The sequence below is a fragment of the Leptinotarsa decemlineata genome, unplaced genomic scaffold (assembly GCF_025532065.1).
Source record: "Leptinotarsa decemlineata unplaced genomic scaffold, Ldec_3_MD MMD2_tig00026375_RagTag_RagTag, whole genome shotgun sequence".
NCBI classification, from domain to species: Eukaryota; Metazoa; Arthropoda; class Insecta; order Coleoptera; family Chrysomelidae; genus Leptinotarsa; species Leptinotarsa decemlineata.
In genome coordinates, this window is record NW_027412711.1 from 2,688,562 (window position 1) to 2,705,876 (window position 17,315).

A 17,315-nucleotide genomic window follows, 5' to 3' on the forward strand; every position below is an offset into this window, starting at 1 on the left:
AAATTCAAAAAAATGGCAATTAGACGACTTCATCAAGAGATTGTTTATTAAACTTCTGAATAGTCGTTTATTATTTCTTTTAATAATCATATCTTATTCTAGTATTCGTACATGTCTTTTTTTTTGAATTTGAACTTAATGCACTATTTGACAAATGAAAATGCATACCTTTATTTAATATGAAGTAATAACTTGACTCTAGGGTTTGTTTGCACATTGATGTAATATTTGGGACTTTGTTACAATTCTGTAATGTACTTGACATAGTTACGTTTTAGTTTTATAATTAAATTATTCATTAGTGTTGAATGTCTTTAAGCTTATTTTTGTCTTTTTAATATTTTTTTTATGTTCCATTTGGCATTTTATTAATAGTTTGTGGTGTATAGGACTGATAAAAAATAAATAGGTTTATTTATTTTTAAGCAATTATAATACTTATATTATGGATTTTACTTGTTGGGTTCATAACTGAACTCTAATGCTTGACTGGTTTCAACAATTGAAACTTTCTTGACGTACCATTTGGGATTTTATAATAATTCTGTAGTGTACTTGACCGATAAATAAATAAATAAATACATAGGAACACTCGAGAGAATCTACGAGCCAATAATAACACCATTGAAAGCAATATCTGCCAATACTGGAGGATTATCTCAAATGAATGGAGTTATACAGAAAATAAACAGTGACACACCTTTCACCGCTAAAACTATAATTAAAAGTGAGTTGAAACCAAAATTTGAAGGGGCTTTTTCGAAGGATCATCAATTCTCTCAATTGTCAATTTCAAATTCAGAATCACCAAATGCACTTGATAATGGTGATGAAGTACAAATGCATATACAAAAGTTATTATCAGGAAATCCCTCATACGATACAGTCTTTGGAGTATACATAAACATTGATACAGGAAATTCACAAATGGGTGTAGCTGATGTGGAATTTATCGATGAGAAAATTGTGTTCAAGAAAATTGGTAAAACTATTGCCACGTATCAGGGCACACCAAAATTATATAAATTGATATTAATGAAAGTACCATCAAGAAATATTTTCTCTTCCGATATGAGCACTTATGGTGAAATACTCAAATTCACAAAGGCGGCATATAAATATAATGAAAGAAAACAGGGTCTTCTATCGAATAATTGGAAGAAATATCGTGAAATAATTCTACCACTATTATCCAATGGAAACCCTCTGCCAAACTCTAGTAGAGAAGGTACTGGCATGATCAAACTGCCCACCCAAAAAAATATATCAGAAATAAGCATATAGATTATGTATATTGGAATAAACTCGAAGAATTGATTGATCGCCTTCGATTACTTTGGAGTTTAGAATGAAATATTGGCCATAATTGAGGAATTACGTGAAGAAGAATTAGTCTATTGATCACAATGTCATAAACACAGAATCAGTTTGTGAAACTGACTCATCACTAATTGATTATTATAACTGAATTGATTGATACGTTTACTGAGCGAGTTGATGAATTTGATCAGTCAGTCATTAAACCTGCACTTGAACAGTAGAGAAGTGAATCTTTAACATAATAATCTTGAGTAATATGAGTGATGAAAAATGGGAGATTGTGGCAGATGGATTTGATGGAAATGCAATCATATGCTAAAGAAAATAACGGTAATAGATACATACTACTATGAGTATGTATCTATACATATTCAAAATATGTATGGTCAAAACCGTTGAAAAATAAATCTGCTGATTCAGTTACTGCAGCTATGGCAAGTGTGTTGGAAGATGCAAAGCATATGCCGAAAAACTTACAATCTGATCACGGTAGTGAGTTCTATAATTCAAAATTTTCATCGTTAATGAGAAAACACCATATCAATCATTAGTCAACATTCAGCACAAAAAAGGCATCAATTGCCGAACGAGTTATCAGAACTTTGAAAAGTTGGCTTTATAAACAATTTTCACTTCAAGGTCATTACAGGTGGTTGAAAGTTCTTCCTAAAATTACCAATCAATATAACAACAAAGTTCATCGCACCATTGGCATGAAGCCTGCAGAGGTAAAACCACCTACAAAATTGTTCGTTTATACAAAATCTGATAAGGCATGTGGTAAACGTGAAAAAAGTCAATTCAAAATTGGAGATATGGTACGAATTGGTAAATTTAAAGACGTATTCGCCAAAGGTTATACTGCAAACTTCACCACTGAACTTTTTAAAGTTGTGAAAATTAATAATACAGAGCCTATAACTTATGAGCTAGAAGATGTGAATGGATATCCAATCAAAGGTTGCTTTTATAAAATGGAGTTGAATAAAGCAAAAGATCCCAATACATATTTGGTTGAACGAGTTTTGAAAAAGAAAGGACGTCGCCTATTTGTGAAATAGTTGGGATTTTCTGGAGATCATAACTCTTGGATTGATGAAAGTTCATTAATGTAATTGCAGTATTATTGTTCTTGATGAAAAATAAAGATATATAAATGAAATTGATTTTTTTTAAATTTCACTCGTTGAATCGGCTTCTTGTACAACCGGTGTTACTTGATTCATGATGAGGGAACAAGTGGTCTGTTATTTGCAGTGTGGAGCTGAAAACCTCCAATCTTTCGACATTGACAATGAATGACATCACAAATCCTTGAGATATTTTGTGTCATATGACCTCGATATATGAACACAACTTTGCGTGTCTCATGACCTTGTATTATGATCACGTCATATAATCTCAGACATGAAGTTTTGAAACTCCAATCATTCGAGTTTAACATTGAATGACATCACAAGTCGCTGAGATATTTATATCTCATACGACCTTGTGTTATGAAATGTCATATACCCTCTGACATGGAGTTTTGGGCCTATGGCCCTGAATTGATATTCTCTTTCCTGAAACATATCCATTAATTTGAATTCATCTGAGTCATCCATCTCAATATGGGATGTAGAATTTTTTGAACTGTGGCATTGACGACATTTAATAATCAATTCTTCAATCATTTTATTTCTTTCAGAGATTGAAAATAACTTTCTAATTGTTACTTTCATTATTTTTTTAAATAATCAGATTTTCACTTATAGTTATGACTAGAAAGTAACATACATAAATATTATTTGTTTTTTGAGATGAAAAAGACTAATCGTTACTTTCCTTGTTTATTTTTCAAATATAAATAATCAATTATACACTTTTAAATATGACTAGAAAGCGACATTCACACATAACTTCATTAGCAACATACAAAAAAATATTTACAAAAGATTTATTGGGGAATATTTCTCGAACTTGAAACGCATTTTTTTCATGTGATAATAATAATATCTTTATTCAGAATAAAAGAAGAATGAATAAAACTAAGAGCCTACATGATTGCTCTGAATAAGAATAAAATAATACAGATATGAAAATAACATAGAAAATATTATGATACATGAATTGCAAATGTAGAGGAAAAGATAAAAAATGTTTACAAGGGATGTAAGATGGAATTTTCATGTATCTCCTTGCTGAAGATTTCCAATTGCCGAATTTTAGGAGAAAGTTTTTCCCTCTTCGCTCTATATTCCGTTTCGAATCCATTGTAAACGTGATACATCTCTAAAAATTTGTCTCTCCTGGATCTCATAAATGAAAACCAATCGTCTGATTTTTCGAGGTCAATCGTTGGGGGCGGTGTGCTTTCCGGGCTAACATCCTCGTATTCAGGAACCTGTGAAATAAAAGGATATGATGAACTAACATCTTGTCGCGTTTGAGAAATGATAATTACCTGTTGTAGTGATGTAGAAGGTCCTGCTATGACTTCCATCTCTCTCACTTTTATCGACTTGTCTTTATCCCTTTTTTCATGTTTCATCTTGTTCCTCCTTTTAGATGGCGACTTCGAGCTAGACTTTTTAGACTTCTTCGCCTTCTTCATTATCTTTTCTTCACTCTCCCTTTTTTTTCTTTTACGTCTCTCAAGGTCATCATCCGAACTGTTCTGATTGATTGAACTATGTGGAGATCCCATATTCTTCGAATACGTTTCCTCCATCTCTAATATATTACTCACAACAGTTTGTGATAAGTTCGGAAGTGACTCATCAAGATTCTGGGTGTGAGTCGCCATCATATTATGAAAGTTTGAGGGATTGTCATTCAACTTCACATGGTTTGCATTGAATCCATTCAAAAAAGATTTAGCATCTGCTGAATGGAAGTCATCACCGGTTGTGGTATCTCCCCGCCTTCCTGAATGACCACGTTCTGCGCTTAATTTCACACATTTCTGTTCGGTTCACAGAGCTTGATGGTTTTAATAAAGCTTCTTTCAACAGAGACATGGTTCTGAAATCATAAAAAATAATAGACAATATAATATGATCAAATGTAATTAGCTAACAAAAATAGTTTTTATTTTTCATTTTCATCACCTTGATACAAAACAGTGGAAATCTTTCAGAAAAAGCAATTTCAAAAGAAGTAACTCTATATTTCTAAAACAACTACTTTCAAAAAAAACATTGAATTACATGAAACAAAAATTACATTCAAATCAATTACTTTCATATGAACACTGAATCACACAAAAAAATACTTTATAGGAAAACAAAAAAAAACTGTTCTCTACCTAAATTAATCTCATCTTAAAATATTACCTTTTCAGTTTGATATGAATAATATATTAGGTTGTACTTACATCGAGATGAATTTTCAGCTGCTAAGATTTGAAGGCGTTGATGGGGTTGCTTCACCTGGCTGCTTTATTGAACTGAAAGGAAGAAATCAATTTCAAAAAAGAATTCCATATAACATCATCAAAATCTCAATGTTCTTTTAGAAACCTTCAAACTTGTTTCACACTTTTCAAGGTTGTATTACGTTTACATAAAAACAACTACTTTCATAAAAAACAATGAATTATATGAAAAAAAACTCTGAACAGATAATTTTATATGAACACTGAATTATACAAAAAAAAAATTGTAGAAACTGAAATGAAGGAATCAATTTCAGAAAAGATTTCCATATAACATCGTCACATCTCAACTTCCTTTCAGAAACATTCAAATTTTTGTTCAGAATATTCAAGGTTATATTACGTATAAATGAAAACTCTCTTTCGATAACATCTATTTTCATGAAAATCAGTTGATTTACACAAAAAAAAATACTTTTGGAACAGATAATTTTATATGAACACTGAATACAAATTAGAAATTCAAAAAACTAAACACTCCTGAAAATATAACCCTTTCAATTCGAAATGAATAATATAGTACACTGTACTTACATTGAGATAACTTCAACTGCTGAGAATCGTTGATGAATATTGGGTTGCTTGAGTCAACTATATCATTTGACTTGACTGTCACTGCAAGTTAGTTTGATGGGTAAGAGATACTAACTACAACAGAATGATGTGTTGTCCCTTCTGATTCTGTTCTGGAGTTTGGAAATGTCAGCCCTTTCTGGTGGGGGGTTGAATTCGAGTCTTATGATTTGTCCCAACGATACAAAATTAAAAATGGAAGAAAAGGGTACTAAGAGTTTATTGTTGGTAGAAATTAATTTGAGATTTTACATTTGTCCAGAGTGCAGGGTCGTATAATCACAAAATTGTAAGAATTCCGTCTTTATCACCCTATAAAACTTCCCGAATGTTCTAATGGATATTTTGACGATTTCTACCTCAAATATGCCAATCCACCTCTGAACGTGCTAATGGATTTTACGGTCAGGGTTTCCTACCTGAATTTTTTCTTCAAATAAACCAAAATAATGAGATTGACTAGAATACTGCATCATATAATCATAATATATTTTCTCACCAAAATAAACCAAACAACCTTTAGTATCCCTTCAATAAAAGAATGAAATTGTCTAGACATCAGCAGCATATAATGATAAAATATTTTTTCTCCAAATAACCAAACATCTTCTCGCTTCCCTTCAATAAAATAATGAAATTGTCTAGACTTCAGAGACATATAATCATAAATTTTTGTTTAAATATCGATATTTTCTACCCACAAAGTTACAAAACTTAGTTACTAAACATCCTTTTTTCCCAAAAATACCGAATACGCGCAATTGTCAGTTTTGGAATGAAATATAATAATTGATTTTTTTTTTGTAAATCATATACTCGCGCTAAACTAATTGTGACTCAATCACTTATGAAAATGAAATCTTGATTCTAATTTATAGTGACACCACAAACGATTTGATCGATTCTTTTCGTCAAGTATGAATTTTCCAAATTGTTAAAAGCAAAAATAAGATTTATAAAATTCAATTACTCGATTGCTCTTCCAATAATGTGACGTCAGCCTCCAACTTTGAAATGAAAACTTTAGATGCATCAGCCCCTCTATACAATACGAATTTTGAAATTGAATCATGAAAAGAGCACTTTATGAGATATGAGAAAGCGTATGGTTCATGAAGATAGGTTCGATTTGTGAAAGACTTAGCAGGATTTGGTTCATTTATGTGCAGTGGTTTAAGGATTGATTCCAAATCAGCGTACACGGTGAATGGAACTCTCAACTGTTTCTCAATATTCCCAAATTTCAAAATATTCTCAGGTACGCATTCACCGAATTTATCAACTCTGAATTTTGGGCCTGGTGTTGTTTTCGATATGTGATTACAATCATTCAATTGATGTTGCAATAAACCCCGCTCATTACTAAAGTACAATAAACAACCATCACAGAAATATTTTCTATGTTCATGTGCAGATATTTGAGATGATACTAATCTCGATAAATCTTTAATCCAACAATAATGACTGTTACCAGAATCATCCATTATATTCAGCAGATTCACATGGCTATTAAGTCTACGTTTTGAATAGTGTAACGGGCCTACAACATCATATGAAACTTTACCGTTTTTGAAACATTTTTCTAAACCATAAACATTGATAGAGCAATCATTCATAATCTCAAATTTAGAAATATCTTTTAACTTTACTGAAGAATCCATACCTGCTACATTCAACACGGTGGAGAAGTGAGGATATAATGAAATTTCACACACTTTCATATTGGCAGGATACAGAGCTGAAGTTACAGCCCATGCAAAACAGTATTGATCTTGATTAATAACATTCACAACACTTTTTTTCGACTCAATGAATTTGGGTAGCTTGATATGAGAAGAGCCTCCAAGGGGGCTATACTTGTTGACATTTACTTCCATAAACAGAATTTTCTCGATAGTCCAACCTGAAAATTCATTTTCTCTTCACATCTAATAACCAATTTTGTGAATACATTACCTGAATCTCGATGTTGAAATTCCATTGCTTGAGCAGTTAAAGCATCAATAAAAATGTTATAAATCACATTCAACTCATTCAATTGATCGACAAGTTGATTGGGACTATTGAATCATTTTACTTCTAAATACTCCTTAGTTTGAAGATAGTACCGTCCAAACACCTCCATATTGACTTTCACATTTTTATGGATAACTAACACTTCTTCGAGTAGTTTGAAAACTTTTTGCTTCAATTCATTGAAAAATGTGGGGTAATCAATGTGATGGTTTTGACTATCCACTCTATAGCTCACAATTCTACACTTGAAAGCTGTGCGTATGATTTTAACACCGTCCTCATATTGAATACATGCATTTGTTCTATGTTGCGAAGTCCTCCGATGAATATTCATCTGATCACTTGCAATATTCAAATTGCAACACAAACAGGTTTGCATTTCTGGAGATATTGGAGGATTTAACCTAGACCTCTTCGACATTGATGGTCCTTCATTATTTGCAAGAATACATGATTCTCGCTGATGACGACGCAAGTTGTCACTCCTAGTGGAACTATTTCCACATTCACTACACGTATACATCTTTTATATAATACCACACGATTATGATGAGAATATGGACAAAAAAGAAACATTCACAACACACATGTTATATGTGCACAACCCCCCACTCCAATTCAAGCTAAATCAATGACATTTTATTAAATATCGCTCAAACTCAAGATAATACATCAGTAATATCGTTCAAAATTTTTCCCAAGGTCATATGACGTGTTCGTAGCTCGAAATCGCTTAGGAAATCTCCAAGGTCATGAGATGTATAACCATGCAAGGCCAAATCATAGCCGTAGAGTAAAAAGGGGTTCACGGTCATGACATCACACACAACTGAATGCCAAAGTCATGGGCGGAGAGTAAAAAAGGGGTTCCACCTCATTATGTTACACGCAACTCAAGGTCAACTCATAGGCGGAGAATAAAAAACATAATAGAAAAATTATCAGGAGGGAAGGGGGTTCAAAGTTACATCTTCTTTATATTTGAGCTCATGTATCGAGGACAAAGCCGGTTGTCCAACCACACTTTGTGTTTAAGGCCATATGACGTGTTCTGAGCTCAATATCGATCAGAATTTTTCCCAAGGTCATATGACGTAATCGTAGCTCGAAATCGCTTAGGAAATTTCCAAGGTCATGTGATGTATAACCATGCAAGGTAAAATCATAGCTGTACAGTAAAAAGGGGTTCACGGTCATGACATCACACACAACTCAATGCCAAAGTCATGTGCGGAGACTATAAAAGGGGTTCCACCCCATTATGTTACACGCAACTCAAAGTCAACTCATAGGCGGAGAATAAAAAACGAAATCAAGGTTACAATCAGTGTTGTGGATCTGGGGGGGCATACCCTTGTGGAGAGATCCAGACCCGTCTTTCCCTGCTGTGCGTATGATTAAATCTATGACATTCTATTAAATATCACTTAAACTCAAGGTAATACATCAGTAATATCGTTCAAAAATTTTCCCGTCGCGATTTCGAGCTACGTGTTCGTAGTTCGAAATCGCTTAGGAAATTTCCAAGGTCATGTGGATGTAAAACCATGCAAGGCCAAATCATAGCTGTACAGTAAAAAGGGGTTCACGGTCATGACATCACACACAACTCAATGCCAAAGTCATGGGCGGAGAGTAAAAAAAACTGGTTCCATATCATTATGTTACACGCAACTCAAGGTCAACTCATAGGCGGAGAATAAAAAAACGAATCAAGTTCACAGTCAGTGTTGTGGATCTGGGGGGGCATACCCTTGGGGGGAGGTCCAGACCCGTCTTTCCCCCCTACTTAGGATATATATGGTTGTATTTGTGCCATCCTTCACGGGCATTATTTCTACAAGTCAGGATTGTATAGTGGGAGACTGATTGGTCATTTTGGTGTGGATATTTGCAGTCTGAAACTTAAACTCTTTTGAGGATTTGTGGTGGTTACCGAACTCATTGTGCCAGGTAGAAAGATTTCCGAAATCAGATTCGTAAGAAACCGAAGGCCCTTAGTCACTCATCAAGTCCCAGTAGGACTTTCATGCAGAGCACCGCACACGAAGGAACGTATAGAAAACCCATTTGGTCGGGGGTTTTATTTTTTCCTGGGGTGTAGAACACCTTGTTGGCAAACTCCCCGGACTTGGAGGTGTTCAGCTACCTTTGGGGTCCTATTTGGTGATCCATTACTGGTCCAGCTTGTTGTGCCCTACAGGGTGATCTATCTTGGTGGAGCTACAGGATGATCCATCTCCGCCGTACTACAGGGTGATCCACCTCCGTCGGACATAACACCATATACCGGGTGGTCCAAAAGGAGCACGCAAGTTATAATTGATTTAATATTTGTGATAGATATACTGAGTTATTTAAATAATTGTTTTCCCTTTTGTTTATTGATACCTGTTTGATATATTGTTTGTTTATCGTTTATTGATAAAGAGTTTGTTTATTGATACCTGATTGATATAGTGATTCATTTGTGAAACGGAAATTGAGGTATTTTCTTCCTTTCACGATTGCTTGTTGACACCGATGCGCCTACGCCTGAGCTCACGCGACGCAAACGAGTTTGTCTCACCTTCCAATACTAGTATTTACTATTTCACCTACTCAATTTTTGTGGTGGTTTTACTCGACGTATTGTAGTTTTCTTTTGAGCGTCGTTACTACCGTAATTTATGGCTGATTGAATTTGTGGTTATATACACCGCGCTCTTGTATTGACATTTGAACATCGGGTAGTAGTGTGAATATTGCATTGTTGTCTTAGAAGCGTTGTCGGTTAATCCTTGTAAGTTAGGAGATCTTTATCTTTTATTTTCAATATTAATTGGTAAGTTATTGATATTGTGAGTTACTTAGGGTATCTGGAGGATTAAATTTACCTGGCGCCCATTAAGATCTATTTGAAAATTTGTTAAGTTGTTTAACCCACTCCCGTCTCCACTGTTTAGCTTAGCTGCGGATACCCATCTGTCTTATTTGTTACCGACAGATGATTTAGTCTCCTCTTGTGGTTTGTGAGGTGACATTTTTGGCGCCCAACGTGGGGCCTCGTTAAAACAACGTCTTCATAATTATTTTTTTGATAAATTTGGAAAAAAAAATTGATAAATTTGAAAAAAAAATCTGATAATTGTTTTTAAATATTTTTTTGGTGTCTCATTGTGATTGTTATCATGTCCCGCGAAATGCTAGTGAACCGTTTGAGTCAAGATGAGCTCGTGTATAAGGTTAAAGTTAGAGAAATTGCTACAGGAACTGTTCAAGAGATGCGGCATTCTCTGACGATGGCAATCAGATAAGAAAAGAAGGGCGAAAGTTTGAAGTATCCCAAATATCCATTCACAGTTGAAGAAGATATTGCATCAGTTACTGCGAAGTTGGAAGAACTGGAACCACTTATAGATACCTTCAGTGATTCAATGAGTAGTAATGCATTTGCAAGACTTCAATCGAAGATGTTCCATGTCCTGAACCGATTGGACAACATCAGTGAAGAGGACACCCAGGACAAACCGAAGTTGCTTGCGAAGGCACTGGCATTATTGGATAACTTACACCGTAAAGCAGAATATTACCAAAAGACACAAGACGTCCCACCTTTCCATATGCTCTTGGGGAATAGTAATTTTGGTGGTTCTCTCTCTCCTCATAGAAGATCTTCCGACATCACTCCTACTCAACCTCCCACTGTTAATGTTAAGCCAATTCTTCCCAATAAATGGGATTGTAAATTTTCAGGAGACAAAAAAGGTATGTCCTTATGTGCTTTTTTGAGCAGGGTCGAAGAATTGCGAGTAGCTCGACATGTAACAAAAGAGGTATTGCTTGACTCTGGGAGCGATTTATTCACAGGTAGGGCGTATCAATTCTATACCGCGTATCGAAGGGAAGTATCGACTTGGGATGAATTTGTTGCACATCCCGAGAAGAATATCTGTCTTTCATTTACGATGAAAAGCTTTTTGAAGAAATTAAAAACGAACTCAGGGTCCTGATGAGTCTATTGGTATTTATCTGGCAGTCATGACAGGTTATTTCAACAGGTTGACTTGCTGAATTTCTGAGGAAGTAAAACTTAAAATACTTCTGAGAAACATTGCCCCGTTTTATCGAACTCAATTGGCTCTGGTTGACGTAACTTCGATCAATCACCTTCGAGAGTTAGGAAGGCGATTGGAAGCCAGAAAAGAAGCAGTAGAAAATTTTACAGCACCATCGAAGAAGTCTAATGCTTTAGAACCTGATTTGGCTTATGTACAGGTTGAAGATAGTATGATTGATAGCTGTGGAACTTCATCTCTTTCACATGCTGTTGGTGACTCGGATGTGTCCCGAAGTGATCAACTTTGTTTTAAGTGTAATAAACCCGGACATCGAGCTGTTGGTTGTTTGATGAAGTCGGCGGGTTTACATTGTTATCGGTGTAAGAAAAAGGGATTCACTATTCGATCTTGTCCTGATTGTTCGTCGACGGGAAACGGTCGCCGACGCACCTAGGAGATCGAGGTAGGTGTGCTGGTCGAGAACCCCCGATCGACAAAATACAAGTCATCCTGGACTATGTTTTAGAACATATTACCTCTTTCTGATTGTACACGGCTAATAGAGAATTTCAAAAAAAGGTAACAAGTTGCTAACGGCAGTCAATATATTGGGAGAGCAGTGGTCGTGGGTTTTTTATTTTGTGAAACAACCTTTTTTTGGATGGGGCGCCACTTGATTTGATTTTGCTAAAATCAAGAAATAAAAATATGCATAGTCAGAAAATTATTTAATAGTTGCTGCAGACTAAACCAAAATATGGTAGACAAAAAAGCGGTTATTGTTTTCATTACAAAAAGAAAGTGATCCAGTAACACAACAAATGAAATAATAAGATGCCGCTGCAGCTGCAGTAGGATCTTACAAAACAACGTTATAAAGTAAATTCATATGACTTTCATTACGTCTACACAAAATAATTATTGAAACGTTGGAAATAATTTTTGAAACGTTACATGCATGTAGGCACATATAATTAAAAAAGGAAATACCAGGTATACAGTGCTAGTCAAAAGTCCCCTCCCCCCCTCGTATCTTTTGAACGGGTATACTTCTAATAATGAAATTTGGAGGGTAGAAATAAACGGATGTAGGCTTCTTAACTGGTCATAACTGGTGACGCAATAGTCATAAATGACGTCACAAGGCCACTGTGACCAAAAATTTTAAATGGGACCCTATGGCAAGTGACAGCTCGTTTGAAAGGTATTGAAAATACCTATTCAGTCATACCAATTTTGTTTGGGTTTCGGCTGATTTTGATTGATGAATTGAAGAAATACGAAAATTATAGTTTCGCATTTAATTAATAAAGATTTAAGAACCAGTTCTTATAATAAGTGTTCAAAATGTGCTCCATCTACTTCCTGGCAGTAATGCATCCTATTGCTAAACTCTTGTCGTACTCGTCCCAGTGTGTCAGCGGAAATTGCCCTACATTCTTCAACAATTCGTTGTTTCAGAATGGCAATACTGTCAGGTGCTGTAGCGTAAACCTTAGATTTCAAGTACCCCTATAGAAAAAAATCTAATGGTGTAAGGTCCGGTGACCGAGCTGGCCATTCGATCGAACCTCGTCGTCCAATCCATCTACCACGATATTCTTCATCTAGGTAACGTCTTACTGCACCGTAATAGTGTGCAGGAGCACCATCTTGTTGAAACGTTATTTCCAAGTTGTCGAATTCATCTGGATTATCTTCTAGAATTTCAAGAATTAACGCCTCAATATCAGTTTGTAACATCTCCAGATACAATTCACCGGTTAAGTTAGCATTGAGAAAAAGAGGCCCAACTATGTGGTTTCCCAAAATACCTGCCCAAACATTTACTTTTTCTGGAAATTGAGTATGTTTTTCACGAAAGATGTGAGGATTTGTGTCACTCCAATACCTCACATTTTGAGTGTTAACATTTCCATTGAGAAAGAAAGTACTTTCGTCACTAAAACAAATTGTCTGTATGTAGCCTGGTTGTTGGTTCATTTTATCGGACATAGTTTCACAGAATTCTAGTCTTCGGTCGGGGTCATCATCTGAAAGTTGGTGCACCATTTTTAATTTGTATGGATGAAATTTGTTTTTAGCCAACACCCTATATACTGTCCTTTGACTGACTTCACAGATAGACGCAACTTGGGCTGTGGAAGAAGTAGGGTTCACTACCATTTCTCCAAGTATGTCAATTTTTTTGTCATCACTAATTGTTGGTCGACCAGATCGTTCGGCATCTTGAATACTACCTGATGCTTCAAACTTCCGAAGAAGCTCCCTCAAATAAACCCTCGATATAGGGCGATCGGGGTACCTCTCATTAAACAGTCGTTCCGCTGCATGGAAATTGTTTCTACATTCACCAATTATTAAGATAGCTGCTACTTTGTCGGCTACAGTACGTACCATTTTGCCTATGTAAACACTTAAACGTCTCGTTAAACAATAGCTTAGGTAAATTTTCAAGGTATAAACACTTTTGACAAGTAGATAATTCAAACACGTCAACCTTTTTGACAATGAACCAGAGGCGTACTTTGAAATCTTTATTAATTAAATGCGAAACAATAATTTTCGTATTTCTTCAATTTATCAATCAAAATCAGCCGAAACCCAAACAAAATTGGTATGACTGAATAGGTATTTTCAATACCTTTCAAACGAGCTGTCACTTGCCATAGGGTCCCATTTAAAATTTTTGGTCACAGTGTCCTTGTGACGTCATTTATGACTATTGCGTCACCTGTTATGACCAGTTAAGAAGCCTACATCCGTTTATTTCCACCCTCCAAATTTCATTATTATAAGTATACCCGTTCCAAAGATACGAGAGGGGGAGGGGACTTTTGACTAGCACTGTATAGTTGGTTTCCAAAAATAGGTTGTCTGTGTAGTGGAAATCAACTCCGATGTAAAAAATTGGAAATTCCTCACCAAATGAGTCCCTTCTTTTCTGGATGTTATCAGCAACAGGCTGTCTGAGAGGTCGAGTAGATTCTGGATGTAGTCTGGAGGGTTAGAAAACGAAACAGTTCAGTTGTCAGGCGATACTATAAATATCCTGGATTCGAAAGATATATGTCGAACAAAAGGTTCCAAACCAGAACAAAAACGTTCGAGATGGTTGGACGACCCACGCTTCTTGGAAAATACCAAAGGCTGTATTTGTCCGTAGCTTAATGGAAACCGGCAGATCTACAGAAAGTGATCTCGGTTGTGATATTGGTTCCAGAAATCGAATGGTTAAAAAACTCACCTCCTCTAAGGGAAAGGCTTCCACTAAAATAATGCCCAACACAAAAATGGTAACTGACGTGACACACTCTACTTTTGTTTCTCAACCGTCACCCAAAATCCTTTCAGGTTGACCTCCGACCAGAAGTATTAACACAAACTCGTCCTTTGCGCCGTGACGTACACGTTGACGAAATTTGGTGTACTCCAATGGCAATATTCATTGAGCATTCCTTCTTTTTGAGAATTTTATTTCATTAATAATAATTCGTTTCTTTTTCTCTTCCCCAGACTACATCAACTATGCAATGAAATACAGAGTTATCAAGAAAATAAAATAGCTGATGTTTACTAGATTGGAACTCTGAAATCGTATACATGTATTTTATGATTTCCACAATTAAATGATACATTTCGTAACAAGTGCTTTGGATTGTTGATAAAAGTCAACTTTTCGCGTTACAAACACGCCAACCAGGATGAACGCCCTTATTTGCAAGTGGATGTCTTAGGGAAGTCGTTATTAGGTCTTTTGGACTCTGGTGCTTCACGGACTGTACTAGGTAGTTGAGGATTTGAGGTTGTTCGTGCCTTAGGACTACCAGTGAATGGGTCCAGGACAGCATACTGTACCGTAGCCAGCGGCGCTCGTGTTCGGAGTATAGGAGTAGTTGATTTGCCTATCTCATTGAGGGGTCGTTTGAAACTTGTGGAAGCTATTGTTGTTCCTGAGATGCCCCATCTTCTCATTCTTGGAATTGACTTTTGGAAACATATGGGACTGATTCCTGATTTGCGTCATGATGAATGGCATTTTTCTGATGAACCTGTTACCGTCAACACTGTTGATAATGTTGCTAGTTCAACGATGTTAAGTCCGTTGGACCAGATGCGACACCAAGAAGTCATAGATCGTAATTTAGCACTTATGGGTACAGAACTAGGTTGTACCAATAAAACTGAACATGTTATCGAAACAGATAGTCCTCCGATCAAACAACGCTACTATAGGGTCAATCCTATTGTACAGCAACAAATTGACGCAGAACTTGAGGAGATGTTGAAGCTGGGAATTGTGGAACCTTCCAATAGCCCCTGGTCTTCGCCCATTTTTTTGGTAAAAAAGAAGGATGGCAAGTTCAGATTCTGCGTGAACTATCGTAAATTGAATTCTGTGACCATACGCGATAGTTACCCCCTTCCCCATGTTTCTGTTACTCTAGATAAACTTCGTAATGCTCAGTATTTGACCAGTTCAGATGTGAAATCTACCTACTGGCAAGTCCCAATAGCAGAATCGTTAAAAAAATATACGGCTTTTACTGTCCCCAATCGTGGTTTGTTCCAGTTTCGGCGCATGCCTTTTGGGCTCCATAACGCTCCAGCCCGTTGGGAACGATTGATAGATGAAGTATTAGGTCATGACCTTGAACCACATGTATTCGTCTACTTAGATGATGTGGTAGTTGTAAGTCAGACATTCGAACATCATCTGACAACGATGGATGAGGTATTCTGCAGACTCAGGGAGGCAAATATTACAGTTAGCATTGATAAATGTCAATTTTGCCGTCCTGAAATGGAATATCTTGGCTACGTGGTGGATCGTAATGGATTGCATGTTGACCCCGATGAAGTAAGGGCCATGTTGGAAATACCGCCCCCGACTAATGTTACGGAAGTCCGAAGAATTGTTGGCACCTTCTCTTGGTACCGCCGATTCGTCTCAGATTTTTCGTCCATCGTCGCTCCCATCACAGCTTTACTGAGGAAGAGCTCGAAGTTCACATTGACAGATGAGTGTGCTAGATCCTTTCGAAGAATCAAGGAGTGTCTAGTGGCAGCGCCAATTTTATGTTGTCCGGATTATTCGAAACCCTTTGTGGTGCAGACTGACTCGTCTGGATTTGGAATCGGTGCAGTCCTATCACAACCTTACCCCGAAGGCGATAAGGTGATTTCCTACCTGAGTAGGTCTCTTACAAAGCAAGAGAGGAATTACTCGACCACTGAGCGGGAATGACTTGCAGTTCTATGGGCTGTGGAGAAACTTAGACCATATATTGAAGGAGTGTCTTCCACGGTAGTGACAGACTATCACAGTCTTCTATGGCTTCATAGCCTAAAGGATTTGAGCGGTAGACTTGCGCGGTGGGCAGTGAGGCTCCAACAATATGATTTTAAGATTGTACATCGAAAAGGAAAGGATAACGTAATGCCAGATACACTTTCTCGATCAGTACCAGTAGGAGATTTGAGCCGGTTCTAAGCCTCCCCCCACCACTATGACGTATTAATTGCTTTTTGTTGTTGTTGTTTAGTGAAGTCAAGGCGATGTGACCTTGAAGCGTCTGGTGTATGGATCGTTCAGAATTTTTTTTCCGGTTCTGGGCCTCCCCCCACCACTATGACGTATTAATTGCTTTTTTTATTGTTAAATAACATCAAGGCGATGTGACCTTGGAGTTTCTGGTGCAGGGATCGTTCAGATTTTTTTTTCATATGAAATTTTGTGTGTGTGTGTGACATAGTGACGTAATTACAATTGCTTGGTGTGTGGGAATGCACGGTACAGGGTTTAGATCCTTCAGTTATGTTCATGAAACATGACCTTGAATATGGAATTCAACTTTGAGATTAGGGAACTAGATTGCATACATGGTAAAGTCAGGGTTTGATATTGTCCTTCATGTGTATTCTGTACCTGTTTGTACATAATAACCACA

The 17,315-nt window shown here is 36.4% G+C and overlaps 1 protein-coding gene across 2 annotated transcripts; it reads right to left on the bottom strand.

Moving 5' to 3' along the window:
• Positions 1-3,241: 3,241 nt before the first annotated feature.
• LOC111515670 (uncharacterized) lies at positions 3,242-7,235 on the bottom strand. 2 transcript variants are annotated; one of them, XM_074185488.1, is made up of 5 exons: positions 6,972-7,235; positions 5,270-5,926; positions 4,676-4,747; positions 3,764-4,323; positions 3,242-3,703 (listed from the first exon to the last, which is right to left on the bottom strand). In XM_074185488.1, exons 4-5 carry the CDS (start codon positions 4,106-4,108, stop codon positions 3,461-3,463), a joined length of 588 nt encoding a protein of 195 aa, XP_074041589.1. In that variant the 5' UTR covers positions 4,109-4,323; positions 4,676-4,747; positions 5,270-5,926; positions 6,972-7,235; the 3' UTR covers positions 3,242-3,460. The 2 variants fall into 2 exon arrangements, with proteins under 2 accessions (XP_074041589.1, XP_074041588.1); XM_074185487.1 differs by lacking the exon at positions 6,972-7,235 and having other exon boundaries at positions 5,270-6,265.
• Positions 7,236-17,315: the final 10,080 nt, after the last annotated feature.

What these genes read in the sequence shown, in the direction of transcription:
- LOC111515670 (XM_074185488.1), bottom strand. Translation starts at nt 4,108, where the DNA reads ATGATGGCGACTCACACCCAGAATCTTGATGAGTCACTTCCGAACTTA. An exon ending in CTTCTACATCACTACAACAG is followed by an intron (nt 3,704 to 3,763) that starts GTAATTATCATT and finishes TTTATTTCACAG; the next exon opens with GTTCCTGAATACGAGGATGT.